Raw genomic sequence first — 17145 nt, forward strand, 5'->3', positions numbered from 1 at the left:
CACAGGAAGCAAACTCCTGGAAGATTTCCAACACATTTTGTCCCTGATTTCACCCATAGGCATTCAGAAATGGTGAGATCTAGTCTCATCACACTCCATTATATACTCAAAATCTTTGTTTTAATCATTTAAAAAGCAGATATGTGTGTGTGTATGTGTTTAATCTTACTAGAAAAGAAACTAAAGCACTGGCTTTAAGTGCTGGGCACCCTACAATCTGCTACATATGGTAGCAGGGTTGTGTGTGTGTGTGTGTGTGTGTGTGTGTGTGCATGAATCATATGCTCCTGAAAAGCACCGGCAGGAGAGGCTGCTGCAGGGATCCACGCAGCCCAGGTACCGGGGGGGCGGGGAGGACAGGGGGTTAGCACATGGGCGGGGGTGCCATCCATAGGCACAGAAAGCTCAGGAAGGCACTCTCACCAGGAGAGGGAAGAGTCCGCCTGGTGTAGCAGTTAAGAATGTGGTTTCTGGAGCCAGAGTAAAGAGCAGGGTTCAGAAACTTGCCCTGCTAAGTAAGCAGTGTGACTGTGGCTTCTTCATATGTGTTGGCAGCCGCGCTCAGAAAATAGCGCCCAATGCAGGGCAGCCGGAAGGCCCCGAACTTCCTAATGACAAATCATCCCACACCACTAAACTACATGCTAATTGCGCCTTGGCATAAGGACCAATGAGACCCACCAAATGGTTATGCTAATAAGGCATATGGAGCCGCACCAACCAGGTCAGAGCATGAGAACTATATAAGCAAGCCTCTCCTTCCCCTCTGAGTCCTGCCCAACTCATTTGTTTCACAAAGAGCTGAAGAATAAAGCTTTCTGCAGAAGAATCCTGCTGTTGTTGCGTGCTGTTCTTGCCGGCGAGGACGGGGCACGCGACAAGTGGTGCCGAAACCCGGGAACCAGAACATCACCGGCACAGGGAGGACCCTTCAGACATCTGGAGAGGATTCAGAACTGCAGGTCAGAAGAAAGCCCGGAGGGGTAAGTTCCGAGAGGCCCCTGCTTTTTAGGATGATGGTTGATGGTTCTCTGTAAATAAGGAGGCACCATGGGGAATGCACCGTCATTAGTCACGGCGCTGCAGACAGCTCTCAAAGAGCGAAACTTGAAGGTCTCCAGCAAAGTCTTAGGATCTTTTGTGAAGGAGATAGACCGTGTGGCCCCCTGGTTCATTTGTTCAGGGTCCCTCTCAATCCCGAGCTGGGACAAACTGGGGAAATATCTTGATAGAGAGGAGGAGGAGGGTAGCCTGAGGGGAGGCACCAGGCCCCTCTGGAAACTGATTAGAGCTTGTCTGCAAGATGAGAGATGTGAAAAGGTAATAAAAGAAAGTCAGAGAGCATTGACAGATATCCAAGAGAGCATGTCAGAAACGGAACGGGAAACAGAGAGCGCGCGCGGCCGAAAAAAGGCCACAAAAACGAAAGTAAAGAAACCCCAGAGTGAGGGAGAAAGCCCGCCTAGGGCAAAAGCGAAAGAGCCCCGAGAAGCGAGTGACGATCGCCTCGGAGAAAATAGTAAATACCCCTGGAAAGAGTTGAGGGACCTCCAACTCTCCAATAGGGAATCTGAGGAGGAATTAATGTCCGCAGAGGAAGGGGAAGAAAATAAAACCGCAGAGTGCAGAAGTAAGGGAACCAGCAAAGTTGAAAAGCGGACCAAGGAAAAAATGAAAGCAGGGTGTCCCCTGACGCCCGTTGCCCCGCCACCTTACGTGAGTGGCGCACTCTCCTTTTGCCACCCAGATACTCTTCAGGCAATTAGACAAATGTTTCCTGTATTTGAGGATAACGGTGTACGCTCTCACCAACCCCTGAGTCATAAACAAGTTAAAGACTTAGCGGAATCCGTCCGAGCGTATGGGGTCAGTGCCAACTATACCATAGCACAAGTTGAGAGATTAACAGAGACAGCCATGACACCCGCAGACTGGCAATATGTAACTAAGGCATGCCTTTCTAGTATGGGGCAATACATAGAATGGAAGGCATTGTGGCATGATATCAGTATGACCCAGGCACGCGCAAACGCGGCCGAAGGACAGCCTGCGTGGTCATATGATATGCTGACGGGCCAAGGACAGTGGGTAGCCAACCAGACTGCCTTCCCCTTACAGGTATACGCACAAATAAATACGTGCGCCGCCAAGGCATGGAAAGCCCTTACCAACAAAGGAGAAGTATCAGGCAATTTGACAAAAATTATTCAGGGGCCGAGCGAGCCATTTTCTGACTTTGTCGCTCGTATGATGGAGGCCGCAGGCAGAATATTTGGAGATCAGGAACAAGCAATGCCCCTAGTGGAGCAATTAGTATTTGAACAATGTACCAAGGAATGCAGACAGGCGATAACACCCTGGAAACAAAAAGGGATACACGCCTGGTTGAAAGCCTGTAGAGAAATAGGAGGGCCACTCACCAATGCGGGCCTAGCCGCGGCCATATTACAGAGCCACAAACAAGCCAGGATCACTAACAGAAGTATCAAATGTTTTCAATGCGGGAAATTAGGACATATAAAGAGAGAGTGTAGGAGCCCAGTTTCAGAGCAAACAACCCAAAAGACCCCTGGGTTATGCCCTAAGTGTAAGAAAGGCAGGCATTGGGCCAATGAGTGCCGGTCTATTAAAGATATAGAAGGGAAACCCTTAGAACTGCCAAAAAACGCCCAGAGGGGCCCCCGGCACCAGGGCCCGCAAATATATGGGGCAACCAGCATGCAAGTGTCATTCGGGAACAACCAGGCCCCCCAAGGAGAGCCACTTCAGGTTCCGCGGGATTGGACATCCGTGCCACCACCAGAATAGTGTTGACTCCACAGATGGGAGTTCAGCCTATCCCTTCAGACTTTAAAGGCCCCCTACCACCAAATACCGTTGGGTTGCTCTTAGGGCGCTCTTCTGCTGCCTTGAAAGGCCTGACAGTCCATCCCGGAGTCATAGATCAAGATTATGAAGGACAGGTAAAAATCATGTGTTCGGCCCCTAGAGGAATCTACCCTATATCTCCGGGAGACCGCATAGCCCAGCTCTTAGTTTTACCTAGTCTCCACGCCAATTATCCTGCTACCAACACGGAGAGGGGAGAAAGGGGCTTCGGCTCCTCTGACTGGGATTCAGCCTTCATAGTATTAGATTTAGCAGACAGACCAAAATTAACTCTTCAAATAGAGGGAAAGAGCTTTGAGGGAATCCTAGACACTGGAGCAGATAAAAGTATTATCTCTGCAACCTGGTGGCCCTCCAAGTGGCCTGTGACCCAATCCTCACATTCATTACAAGGTTTAGGATATGAGTCAAGCCCTTCAATTAGTGCCAAACCATTGAAATGGCGAGCCCCTGAAGGACAAGAGGGTACAGTCACCCCTTATGTACTTCCTCTACCGGTCAATTTATGGCGGAGGGATGTCATGAGAGACTTAGGCCTCAAACTCATTAATGAATACTCCACCCCCGCCCAAGGCATGATGATGGACATGGGATACATCCCTGGCAAGGGACTGGGGAAACACCAACAGGGACGCATAGAGCCCATCCTGCCCAAAGTAAAGAATGACCGTCACGGCCTGGGTTTTTCATAGGGGCCATTGAAGATGCCATGCCCATACCTTGGCTCACAGAGGAGGCCGTATGGGTTCCTCAGTGGCCCCTATCCTCTGAAAAATTAGAAGCAGCTCATTGCTTAGTGCAAGAGCAGCTCCAAGTGGGACACCTAGAACCCTCTGTGTCCCCATGGAACACACCCATATTTGTAATCAGGAAAAAGTCAGGATCATGGAGGTTGCTTCATGATCTGAGAGCAGTAAATGCTCAAATGAGAATGCTTGGACCCGTACAACGGGGACTGCCACTCCTCTCTGCCTTACCCAAAGAATGGAAAGTGCTCATAATAGATATTAAAGATTGTTTTTTTTCTATACCTCTAAGCTCCAAGGACAGGGAAAGATTTGCTTTTACTTTGCCAGCTATTAACCATGAACAACCCGATGCCAGATTTCAGTGGAAGGTCCTCCCTCAAGGAATGGCAAATAGCCCCACCATATGTCAACTGTATGTTCAGCGGGCGCTAGACCCAATTCGTAAGACCTATCTCACGCTAAAGATCATCCATTACATGGATGACATCCTTCTTTGCTCCCCACAACCAGCGGAAATAGAAGAAGCATATATAGATCTCACTAGATCCCTAGAAAATTGGAGACTGAATATAGCAAGCGAGAAGGTCCAAAAATCTAGTGTTAGCAAATTCCTAGGAGCAACCATTTACACAGATGTAATTTGCCCCCAAAAGCTTGAGATAAGACATAATCAATTGCGAAATTTGAATGACTTCCAAAAACTCCTAGGGGATATTAATTGGTTGCGCCCATACTTAAAGATACCCACCACTGAGTTGACACCACTGTTTAAAATCCTAGAAGGAGACCCACAACTAACGTCACCGCGCTCCCTCACACCTGAGGCATTACAAGCCATTCGCAAAGTGGAACAGGCTTTGATGACAGCACAGCTAAATAGGGTTCAATTGAATGAACCCTTTGAGTTGTGTGTCCTTCCCACCCCAGAGCTGCCAACAGCAGTCTTATGGCAGCACGGCCCACTGATCTGGATTCATCCCCAAGCCTCTCAGGCTAGGACAATAGAGTACTATCCGGCAGCCGTGGCCAAACTTGCTTTGAGAGGAGTAAAAACCTCCATGACACATTTCGGAGAGGCTCCAGCTAAAATTATAACCCCTTACAGCGTAGAACAGATACAAGTATTATGTGCTATGAACGATGATTGGGCCATACTTGCTTACAGTTTCTCAGGAACCTTTGATAATCATTTCCCTAAACATCCCCTTATCAACTTCGCCAAAAATCATCTCCTAGTATTTCCTCGGGTCACTAGCCTCATGGAAAAACAGTTTACACGGACGGGTCTAAGACAGGCACAGGTGCCTACGTCCATGATGGCAAAGTTGTGACAAAAGGCTACACGCCTGACACTCCACAAATAGTGGAATGTCGCATAGTCTTAGAGGTCCTACAAATCTTTCCTGAACCTTTAAATATTGTGTCTGACTCCTGTTATGTAGTTAATGCAGTCAAATCTCTAGAAATGGCCGGGCTAATCAAAGCGTCCAGCCCAGTAGCCACTTTGTTCAAACAGATACAATCAGCACTACTTCATAGACAATCTCCTTTGTATATAACTCATATCAGAGCACATTCAGGCCTTCCCGGGCCTATGACTCAAGGCAACCACCTGGCAGACCTCGCAACCAGAAATATAGCTTTTCCCCTGCTAGACCCTATCACCACAGCTTCAAAATTCCACACACAATTTCATGTCACTGCCAAAACGCTGCGCAAGCGGTTTAGCATAACCAGGGCCGAAGCTAGGAACATTGTCCTTAGCTGCCAACATTGCTGCAGCTTCCTTCCCGCACCTCATGTTGGGATCAACCCCAGAGGTATTAGGCCTTTACAAGTCTGGCAAATGGATGTGACGCATTTTTCACCTTTTGGGAAACTTAAATACGTACACGTATCCGTGGATACTTGTTCAGGAGTCATCTTTGCCTCCCCATTGTCAGGAGAGAAAGCTTCCCATGTCATCCAGCACTGCCTTGAAGCTTGGAGCGCATGGGGGTTACCGCAGATTCTGAAAACAGACAATGGCCCAGCCTATACCTCTACAAAATTTGCTCAATTTTGTCATCACATGGGGATAAAACATATCACTGGCCTTCCCTACAACCCACAGGGTCAAGGGATTGTGGAACGCACGAACCGCACGCTCAAATCCTATTTACTTAAACAAAAAGGGGGAATTGAAGATATACCCCCCACACCAAAAACTGCCATAGCCCTAGCACTTTTCACTATAAATTTTTTGAATCTGGATGCTCAAGGCCATACAGCAGCAGATCGCCATAATCAGTGGCCAAAAGACCCACAAGAACTAGTAAAATGGAAGGACGTGTTATCTAACCAATGGAAGGGCCCGGATCCAATCATAATCAGATCCAGGGGAGCTGTGTGTGTTTTCCCCCAGGGTGAAGAAAATCCCTTCTGGATCCCGGAGTGCCTAACGAGGAAAGTCCTAAACAAAGGAGATGACTTCGCTGTACCTCCTGACCCTGCTCCTGACACTGGAGACCCCGACTCAGGGAGTATTGAGATGGGGAATCCTGTCTGCCTTTCCTAAGCCTATGCCTGTCCGTTTCAATGCAGCCGTTTTTCCCCACTTTTTCACCACCAACTCTAGTATGAACTTGCCCTACCTAGAAAAGGACACCCTAACAGCCCCGTTGGGAGAAAACCGATCCTTTGTAACTAATGGGTCATTATGCTTCACCACTCAGAATCTAGCTGGCTGTATCTCCCTGAAACGGAGGAAATACGGATGGTTCAGTGACATAATTCTAGAGGCCAGTGGCCTCCCCGTTATGTCAGCTAAATTTGAAGGGCCTAATAAGGAAGGGAGCCCGCCCTATAAGAACATGACTATCCACCAGATGGTTCTCTGGATCAATGGCACATTTGTACACTCTCCCAGGAACAATTCCACCGACAGGCCTCGTCAACCCAAATATGCCTCCCATTGTGTGGGCGACTATGAGGGAGAGCTGTGGCCCTGGACTGACTGTCAGTCAACTGTAGTAACGTGGGCAACTGAGAGGCAGGAGTTTACCATCTCCCCAGATATGGAGGGACAGCCAGCCAATGAGGCTTGGTGGCCAGTAAAGGTGCTCGAAGGCGAGTTTCGTCAGCAGCTGAGCATGAACCCCTTCCATAAATGGATGCTGTGTGGAGTCAATGGCTCGTGTACCGACCTCTCCCCCTTTTCCGCCCTCCAGGGTGGGGGAATTGGTGTAAAAAATATCACCTTTTGGTGCGAGAACAACCACACGCGCGCACACTGGAACATGACCATGACCCATAACAACGAGAACTACACGTGTTCAGCAAAATCAGGTCCAGAGTCACCTAATTCCCTTTTTCCACCTTCTCTAGTATGCGTATACCCCCCATTTCTGTTTATCTTATCCAATAGTAGCTTTGACTCCTGCTCCAATGAAACCTGCTTTCTGTCTCAGTGTTGGGATGCGCGTAACTTTACCAATGCTTTGGTAGTCCGCATCCCCCCGTTGGGTCCCTGTTCCCGTAGACGCCCCTAACACCATGACTCTGTTTCGAGAAAGGCGCGATTTCGGCGTTACAGCCCCCATAGTGCTCCTGATCTCCGCGACCGCGGTCGCAGCCACCGCCGCTGGTATAGCTTTAGACACCTCCATCAAATCGGCTACAGAGCTCAATAACCTTGCAGCCTCAGTAGCTTCTGCCCTGGACCAACAGTCCACACTTGATGGCAAACTGAAAGGAGGAATAATGATCCTCAATCAACGCATAGATCTCGTGGAGGAACAAATGGAGGTGCTCTGGCAAATGGCCCAATTGGGATGTGAGCGGAAATATCGTGCCCTCTGCATCACTAGCATTCAATATGAAAATTTTACACGGGCAGCTAATCTGTCACGAGACCTGTCCCAGTATCTTTCAGGAAACTGGTCCCAAGACTTCGATGGGACACTAGAAGAGCTGCGGCGAGAAATTATCCACATCAACTCCACCCGTCTAGATATCTCCGTAGCGGAAGGACTCTCTTCCTGGTTCCTCAGAGCTCTCTCCCACGTCAAGGAGTGGGCGGGCATGGCTGGGATGGGCGTGTTCCTGCTTGGAGGTCTCATGCTCTTACTCTGGTTGTTATGCAGACTCCGCAACCAACATAAGCAGGACAAGGTGATCCTTGCTCAAGCCCTAATGGCGATAGACGTTGGCGCCTCTCCCCAAGTGTGGCTCAACATGCTTAAGAAGGAAGCTCGGCTTTAGCTTGAGGTAGCTCTTGCACCCTGAGCCCATGTGGCACTGCACCAGGCCCGAGTACCTCAATGCTTAATCACAGCTTTCTTTAAGAAGCTCATGGTGCAAGAGGGTTGAGAAAAAAGGTCCAAACCCTTTGTACCAAGCGGTCCCAACGCCAGCCAGAGGATGTGAGGCAAAGCACTGCAAGAGGTCTTGGACCCCTCTGAGAGGCATGCCTGACTGCATAGGGGTAGATGCCCAGAACCCCTCTCCAAAAAGGGGGCATCAGGAAGTATGATGGAGGTCAGGCCTCTGTCTCCGCCTCTGCTGGCAAGTTCCGCCTTGAGCTTCTGTTAGACAAAAAAGGGGGAGATGTTGGCAGCCGCGCTCAGAAAATAGCGCCCAATGCAGGGCAGCCGGAAGGCCCCGAACTTCCTAATGACAAATCATCCCACACCACTAAACTACATGCTAATTGTGCCTTGGCATAAGGACCAATGAGACCCACCAAATGGTTATGCTAATAAGGCATATGGAGCCGCACCAACCAGGTCAGAGCATGAGAACTATATAAGCAAGCCTCTCCTTCCCCTCTGAGTCCTGCCCAACTCATTTGTTTCACAAAGAGCTGAAGAATAAAGCTTTCTGCAGAAGAATCCTGCTGTTGTTGCGTGCTGTTCTTGCCGGCGAGGACGGGGCACGCGACACATATGGTGAAAGGGGATGGTGGTGATGAGGCCAGTGGTGGGCATGGTGGTGGGGATGGTGGTGGGGATGGTGGTGATGAGGCTGGTGATGAGGATGGTGGTGAGGCTGATGGTGGGGATGGAGGTGGGGATGGTGGTGGGGATGGTGGTGAGGCTGGTGGTGGGGTTGGTGGTGAGGATGGTGGTGGGGCTGGAGGTGGGATGGTGGTGAGGATGGTGGTGGGGATGGTGGTGAGGCTGACGGTGAGGATGGTGATGAGGCTGGTGGTGAGGATGGTGAGTTTGGTGGTGGGGATGGTGGTGAGGCTGATGGTGAGGCTGGTGGTGAGGCTGGTGGTGGGGATGGGGGTAAGGATGGTGGTGAGGATGGTGGTGAGGGTGGTGATGAGGATGGTGGTGAGGCTGTTGATGAGGCTGGTGGTGGGGATGGTGGTGAGGCTGGTGGTGGGGTTGGTGGTAAGGATGGTGGTGAGGATGGTGGTGAGGCTGGTGGTGGGGATGGTGGTGAGGCTGATGGTGAGGATGGTGGTGAGGCTGGTGGTGGGGATGGTGGTGGGGATGGTGGTGAGGCTGGTGGTGAGGCTGGTGGTGGGGATGGTGGTGAGGATGGTGGTGGGGTTGGTGGTGAGGATGGTGATGAGAATGGTGGTGGGGCTGATGGTGAGGATGGTGGTGGGGATGGTGGTGAGGATGGTGGTGATGAGGCTGGTGGTGAGGCTGACATAGGGGGTGTCAAGGCTTTCATATATGTAAAGCATTATAAACTCTTTAAAAGTGTCAGCTGTTATCATCATTTTTTCCATAGGTGCGAGATAGAGCATTTTGATTTGTTTTTTGGAACAATTTTCTATCTTGTATGGATGTGTGAACAGAGCATTCCCAAGAGCATAGTTAAAGAACTCTGAAGTAGTTAAGGTTTAGGCTGACCCCGGGCATTTCCTCTCACCGAATGCTGTTGCCGGCTCTGGCCTTTTTGGGTCTGGTGGGTGAGAGGTGAGGCAGGGCTGGGCAACGGCCAGGGTTTTGGAGGGGGAGAGAGGGGGAGGGGGTGAAGAGCAGCCTGCAGAGCCAGGAGGGGCATGTAGGATGGAGAAAGGGCTCCCTGGGAGAGGGACGGGGGGAAGAGACAACTGAGAGCATTTCAGCCCTTTGCTGTACTGTGAGTGACGCAGCACACCTTCCTGCAGAGCCTTGACAAGTTATCACGAGAATTGACATCATTTTGGAAGGCCTGAGTCAGACCTGAGTTTTGCTTTGTTTTCTTTTGTTTTTCGAAAACAGCCCTGTTCTAGTTCAGGTGCCCATGTGAAGAACTTTGATGCTCTAAATAAATTATGTCCATCAACCCCCTTGTCTTCGTGTCTCTTTCTTTCCCAAAATACTAGATTAATCTAGCGTGATTGGCAACCCCCCCACCTCCATTTTGGCACATTTAAGAAAATGTGTAGTGTTTCTGCTTGATTTTGTCTCCTACTAGTTTATCTGTCGGGTAGGTGAGTCTCCTCATTTCGTCTGCCCATTCTTCAAGATTTGCATGTGGACGGGACCCTTCCTGACAGTGTGATAGCCACGCACTGAGGTTGGCCTCTTCCGCATTTGGGGTAATAGTCCCTGCAGAACTCTTAAGTGGCTCTGATGGAACTTTTGTTCCCTCAGCCACATTTAGAACATTCTGGGCATTTACTGTCTCCCATTAGTGTCCTACCAAACTGAAGTTTGGAGGCAAAATTTCCCTAAAACCTCGGCTGAGTGCCCCTTTCTTCCCTTCCCCTCCAGTCACATCCCCACCCCATGATCGCAGGGCCCTCCCAACGTCCAGCTTGGCGTCCACCGTCTCTAACTCCTGAGTTTGGAGCTCCTCAGCAGACCTGACAGTCTTTTTTCTGTTCTAGTTCTGGTTTATACTTGTCCTTCACACTCTGCATCTCCTCATTCCTTTCATTTGGTCAATCTTTACATTAAAAAATTTTTTTCCTCCTAAAATAGCGGGGTTTTTTTGTTTGTTTTTCACAGTTAGTAGTCACATAGAATTTTCTTCTTTTTAAGAGAAACACATCTTCTTTATTCCTGACAAATACTTTTCTTGGGTTTCTAGCAATGTTTAAGCAATAACCTGGCTCTCTCAATTAATTTCTCTTTCTGTGATTCCTTTTACCATTTTTTTCCTTTTCCCTATTTACTGCTTCTGAGTTAGTCACAGTTCCCTTTTTAAAGTTGTGTAACTGCTTAATGGATATTTTGAGTTTTCTCCCAGAATGTGGAACTAAATTGTGTTGTAACAACTATTACATAGTGGTTCCTATGAAAATACTTTCTATGTAAGTTCTTATCTAGGGCTCAAAGCCACGACCATGGTATTTTGTTTGTTTGTGAATTCTAAAGAGCAGCCCTCTGCATGACCCCCACACTGTGTTGCCCGGCCTTACCAAACTGTTTTATCAGCTTGGATGATAAAACGAGGTCTACCATTTTCTGCCTCGCTGGATCTTGTGGTTTCTTCACTTTCACTTGACATTTTTAGTTTCATCTCACAGAGTTTTGGCTTAGAGCATAACCCCATAGCAACACAGTCATGATTTAACCGTGAAATTTCTGCTTAGGGAAATTCTGCTATACTTTCTTAGCCCTGTGAGAATTTTCCAATGTTGTTGTTGATTTTGTGCCTCACGTACAACGTTTTTTGGGCAACCCCCTCTGTTTTCTCCCATGTTTGTAATTGGGCAGCTCTCAGTGCCCTGCTAACTCCCCTTCTCCTAATGAAGGCTGTGTGAAGTCCTCACTTTTGGCTCAAGAGCTGAATGCCCCTTTTCCATGTTGTATGTTTCCAGGCAGAGAAGGTGCTGTACAGGTTTGCTTCACTTTCCCTAAGCCACACCTGGTCAGTTGTCAAGTTAGGTGGTTTGGGCACCTTACTGTCCTTTCCTCCCCAATGTCAAGCTAAAACCCATGCCCAGTCACACTCTGATTTACCCTAATATTTACTTTGAAACAACCCTGTTGGCGTTCTGGTGTTCGAAGCCTCCAATACCAGTTTGGTTTGGATTGAGCCTGTCCTGCCTCTGGAAGTTCTAGTTGTCCTGAAGATAACTTTACTGGGTAATTCTCAGGACTCTACTGAGACTGAAGTTTATCTCACTTTCAAGTAAATGTTATCTATGGTTGGTGTGGTGGTTCCCTTATCTTCAGCGATATTCTTGTGTCACCTGTATTCTTGTGTCACCATCCTTAGTATGTCACTTTCACATTGAGGTCTGAGATGACTTCTGTAGTCTCAGCCGTCACCCTTATGCTTCAGTGACTAAGAATGAAACGGACATAAGAACAAGGCAAGATCCTTTCTTTAAAAGACATTGCCTGAAGTTACATACATCACTTCCTCTTATAATCCATTGACAAAAACTTCATCAGTGGTTACACCTCTGCTGCAAGGGAAGCTAAGAAATACAGTCTTTATTTTAGGCGGCCATGAGTCCTGCTAACATTTGAGGATTCTGTAACTAAATGAGAAGGGAGGATTAGATATTGGAGATCAACTAGAAATCCCTTATATATATACTGTAATACAAAATAAACTGCCAACTTCCTCCTTCTAAAATCTCATTTCAACATCCAAATTTTGGGAACTGTTTATTTTATTTTATTTTCCAGCTTTATTGAGATAGAATTGACATGTAATATTGTGTAAGCTTAAGGTACAAGATGTGTTGATTTGATGTATTTATATATTGCAAAATGATTACCACCATAATGTTAGTGAATACCTCTATCATGTCACCATTTCTCTTTTGCGGTGAGAACATTTAAGATTTACTCTCTTAGCAGCTTTCGCATATATAATACAGTATTACTATGTATAATCACCATGTTATACATTAGATCTCAAGAACTTTTCTCTCCTCTAATTGGAAGTCTATACCATTTGACCAACATCTCCCCATTTCCCCCACCCGGAGGTCCTGACTCTACCTCTCCTCTCTGTTTCCAGCAGTTCAGTTTTCCACATATAAGTCAGATCATACAGTACTTGCCTTTCTCCGTCTGACTTATTTCACTTAGCATAATGCCTTTAAGGTCCATCCAAGGTTGCAAATTGCAGGGTTTCCTTTTTCCTCAGGGCTGAATAATATTCCATTATAATGTATATCTTATATAACACATAAGATATTATAATTATATATAATCAATTAATTTATGTTTAATTAATATGATATATACTTAACATAAATATATAAATTTATATATGAATCATATATTTATAATATGTAACATATTTTATATAAGTCATATATAATACATATCATATAATGTATATAAAATACATAATTAATATATAATGGCATTGTGTATTAATACATATAATTATATATATGTGTATCTTTATATGCATATCTTCTTTATCCATTCACCTATTGACAGATACTTAGGTTGTTTCCATATTTTGACTATTGTGAATGATGCTCTGATGAACACGGTGGTACACATCTCTCTTCCAGATCTTGTTTTCCTCTAGATATATATACCCAGAAGTGGGATTGCTGGTTGGGGACTATTTAATTCTAGTTTTGCCTTTAGGAATGCCATTGCAGAGACCCTGAATGTAATTCTTTTAATGAAGAACTCATTAGTTCTCCACTGGCTCTCTTCTACCTTCCGCAATGTGATGAGTTGTGCCACCCTTGTTCAGGCCCTGCGGGTTGCCCTTTCTGGTGAACAAGAGGCTCGTGAACTTGAGAAAGGATTCTGCTTTTGACAGTGTTAAAGGTTAAAGTCTCCCCACCTAATATTTTATTTTCTTTCATGCTAATTCATAGGTTTCTAATTTTTGGATCTCCAGTTCTTTTCTTTCTACAGTTTTCTCCTAAATCCTCGGCTCACGGGTGGGGAGCTTTAGCTCAGTCTTTTGTCTTTCCCGTTTGTGCCTGGCAGATCTCCATGTTTACATTCATTTCACATACAGACATTTATTTCTTCCTGAAATTTGCATGCTTTATTTTTCACCAGGTTTTAAACATCTTCCCTGGTGTCTACCTTATTCTGGGTCAAATGTCCACTTCTCTTTGGATTTTTAGTACCAGTTCCTCTACTTGCTACAGAAGTAACTATTAAAAAGAGCAGAAAATGTCAGCTTAAATTTTTACATGATACTTAAAAGATCAGTTAGCTGTCTTACGCCAACTACCCTTATTCAAGAACAATTTTGATTTTGAGCCCTGATTGCCTCTCCTAGTAAAATATGTTTTGATTACATGTAGCACTGTTCTGCGATTCTGTTATAAGATGAAAACATGCTCTGGCAACTGTATACTATTTTGATGTATATGCTCAATCCCCCCAACTTCATGAATTTCAAAGTTACATGAAATAAAGCCAACAAGAATATTAGCCTTAATTTTAACCATGTGTCTCAGAATTAGAAATTAAAAAGAAATATTCCATGATGGCTAGCTTGCTAATAAATATTACAAAATTTAATCTGAAGGATACATCATATACTTCATTGACCCCTCCTGCTGAGTGCCACCCCAGCTGTCTGGCTCCCAGAGTTCTCATTCACGCCTTCATTCCTTGTATCTGATCATTCATGAGCATCTTTCCTTTTCAGCGGAGTCTCTTGGATTTGTCCCTGGGTGTCAGTTTCAGATGCTGCCTCTCACAGCCAACTCCCTCTCAAGTTCCATGTAAATCACGGCAGCAGCTTCTCAGCCGTCTCCTCACTTTCGATTCATCCCACAGACCCTGCCAGGCTCTTCATTGCTTTCAGCATCTCTTGTCCTTGATTAGGATGCTACCCTGTTGCTTTATTTCTGATTATTTCAAGTCTGGATTCTTTAGCTTGCTAGCAATGAGCCTTGCTCAGTTAAAAAAAAAAAATTCTATTTTTCCATTTTCTCTCACAGAGCATCCCACTGCACATGCCTTACTTCTGCAAGTTAATTTTCCTCATGTTCTTTTCTTCATGTTTGTGCCTTTGCCTATGATCTGCCTCTCTGGATAACCTCCTAGTCCCAGTCCATATCAAATCCCAAAGAATTCCTGCTCTCACCCCACACCCTAGTCATCTGTCCTCATATACGATATTTCTGACTATAATCTGTAGTTATCAAATTACTTCCAGTGAATTGAGGATGGCTTTAAGGTTGTTACGTAGTTGTTTTATTACATCTTCTCTCCTCAGCTAGACTATTTTATCTGCTTTCTGTGTCTAAATGTGTCTAGGGGGTATAATTTGGCATTTCATTTTTTTAAAGATCTCAACAAAATCAGAACCACGTAAGATTTGACACATTTATGGCACGTGTTTTGCATTTTAATGTCCTCATATTTGTTCTTAGAGTGGGCTTAGGGTTTGGATCTTTTCATTTTATTCATAAAATTCCACTTTGTTCTTAAATACATTTTTGTTCCTTATCTCTAGGGCCTTGCGATTTCCATGAGTTGCTTAAGTGTAATATTTGGAGATGCAGATCACATGCTAAGCCTCAGGTGAATGAGATTGGAACTGAGGAAGAAAAGCGGAATGTGAGGATGTCCTGGTTGGGGTCTGTGGCCTTCCCTCACTGGATTTAATTCACAAAAAATCGAAAAATATTCAAATCCACTTGTTTAGAACAAGATGCAGTTATCTATTTGAATTTTGTTCCCACCCTGGCTGATCTATTTATAATTGATTCATGTAGCCTGTTTACTAAGACAATTGGATATGATATCATGTGTCTTAAGATCCATGGTAAGATAATTGGGTGTAGCCAAACAAAAATAGGTTAAGTCTAAGATTGACTACCAGGGAGAAACCACCAACAAAAATAAATCACCTTAAAACTGTGGCTCTCAAAGTCCATTTATCTTATTAAGAAACTGGGCCTGTTGAAAAATTGTAAGTTTGGGCTGATTTTATGGCTAGACTTGGGGCCCAAACATAGCACAGTATTCCGAGGAATGCTCACAACATGCTGGGGGTTCAGGATTGTTCTGGCTGAGTTTCCCGTTCATCCGCTCTGATGGGCCAGGAACCACTGCCTTTTGGTTTTCCCTCTCTTAGGTTGATTTGGCGGTTCCTATGAAACCCAGTTTCCTAAAAGGCAATGATTGCACTTGTACACGTGTCAGACACCTTCAAGTCATGGTGCCTCTGTGGGGCATGAAAGTGCGTGTCCTGAATCCCCTTCCTATGCAGCCCTAGTCTTCCTCATAGTTAAGCTGGTACCATATGATCAGGTCTGGCCAATGGAATGTGAGTAAAAGTGATGTCCTCCACTTTAGACCTGGCCCTCAACATCTCTGAGGAGATCTTTGACTTGCTCTTTCTCTTTGCACACTGACTAGTCAGATTATGAAAATCCAGTGGGGGATTTGAAGGAAGGGTGTGGTAGGGCCACAAGATGAAAGGAACCTGGGCCCTGGAATTACTGGGGAGAATGCTGTCCATATAACATTGGCGTTAGTACTACCTTCATTAAACAGTAAAGTGAATGTGACGTATACTTTGACTGACTTCGGCTCATGAAGTTCTGGAGTTGTCTGTCAGCATTATTAGTCATAAATACAAATAATGATGTTTTTAATCCACCTCAAGATCAAGAACAATTTATTAAAAAATAATTTACTCATCCAAAAAAAACTTTTAAAGCTACCAAATTTATTTAAACTAAACAAATAGTTGATAAATAACTACCCATGTGCAAATAATGATGATGATAATGATAGTACTAATGCCAAGATTTACATAGTATACTGGGACTACAGTGGAGGACAAGGCAGAATCTCTTACTGAGGAAGGCAGTTCAAAAATACCCAAGTAAAGAAACAGTATGTCTATGAGTACTGTGAAAAGCACAATAACATGAAGGGGAATGAGTGGGGTGGAGCCTAGCTTAGGTGGGTGGCCAGGGACAGTCTCCATTTGAGAAGGTGACATTTAAGGTGAGACTTGCACAAAGAGAAAGTGCCAGTCATATGGCTATGTGGAAAACAGCTATCTGCACACAAGGCAGAGCATGTGCAAAATCCCTGTGGCAGGACAAAGATGATTGTCCAAGACACGGGGGAAGACTCGTGTGGCTGAAGCTCAGTGTGCAAGGAGAGGGCAGTATTGCCTGTGTGGCCTTTAGACCAGGGTTAAAAGTCCATGCTTTATTCACAAAGCACTGGGAGCCATCAACAGGTTTTAAATGAGGAGACTGATATGTGTTCAAATCACTGGCCATGGTTTAAGAATAGGTTTTACAGATAAAACAGGGGGGCCAGTTGAACACTAAGCAGTAATCCTGGAAAGATACGGTGGTACCTTAAGTTAGGATAGAATTGGATGGGTTTGAGATTTAGATAAAAGGAAGATTTGTTGAATGGATTGAACATGAGGAGTTGGGAAGAAGAGGAATAAAAATGTATTCGTTCATGCAACAAATATTGACTTAACACCTACTATATGCCAGGCACTCTTGCAGGCTCTGTGGATAGAGCAGTGAACAAAACAAAAACACAGATCAAGCCTCTGCTCTCCTACCCCTTATGCTCTAGTGGACAGAAATAAGTAGTGTTAAACAGCATGGGTCAGGTAGTGAGAGTGAAGGACAGCAAAGTGGTGG

At 45.5% G+C, this 17145-nt stretch overlaps 1 protein-coding gene across 1 annotated transcript; it reads left to right on the plus strand.

Annotated features, from left to right (window-relative positions):
• Positions 1–555: 555 nt before the first annotated feature.
• On the plus strand, positions 556–7168 carry LOC140843424 (uncharacterized). Its single transcript, XM_073212878.1, has 2 exons — positions 556–983; positions 6043–7168. The coding sequence occupies exon 2, from the start codon at positions 6104–6106 to the stop codon at positions 7166–7168; it is 1065 nt and encodes a 354-aa protein (XP_073068979.1). The 5' UTR covers positions 556–983; positions 6043–6103.
• The last annotated feature ends 9977 nt before the right edge of the window (positions 7169–17145 follow it).

This window comes from Manis javanica, chromosome 9 (genome assembly GCF_040802235.1).
Source record: "Manis javanica isolate MJ-LG chromosome 9, MJ_LKY, whole genome shotgun sequence".
NCBI classification, from domain to species: domain Eukaryota; kingdom Metazoa; phylum Chordata; class Mammalia; order Pholidota; family Manidae; genus Manis; species Manis javanica.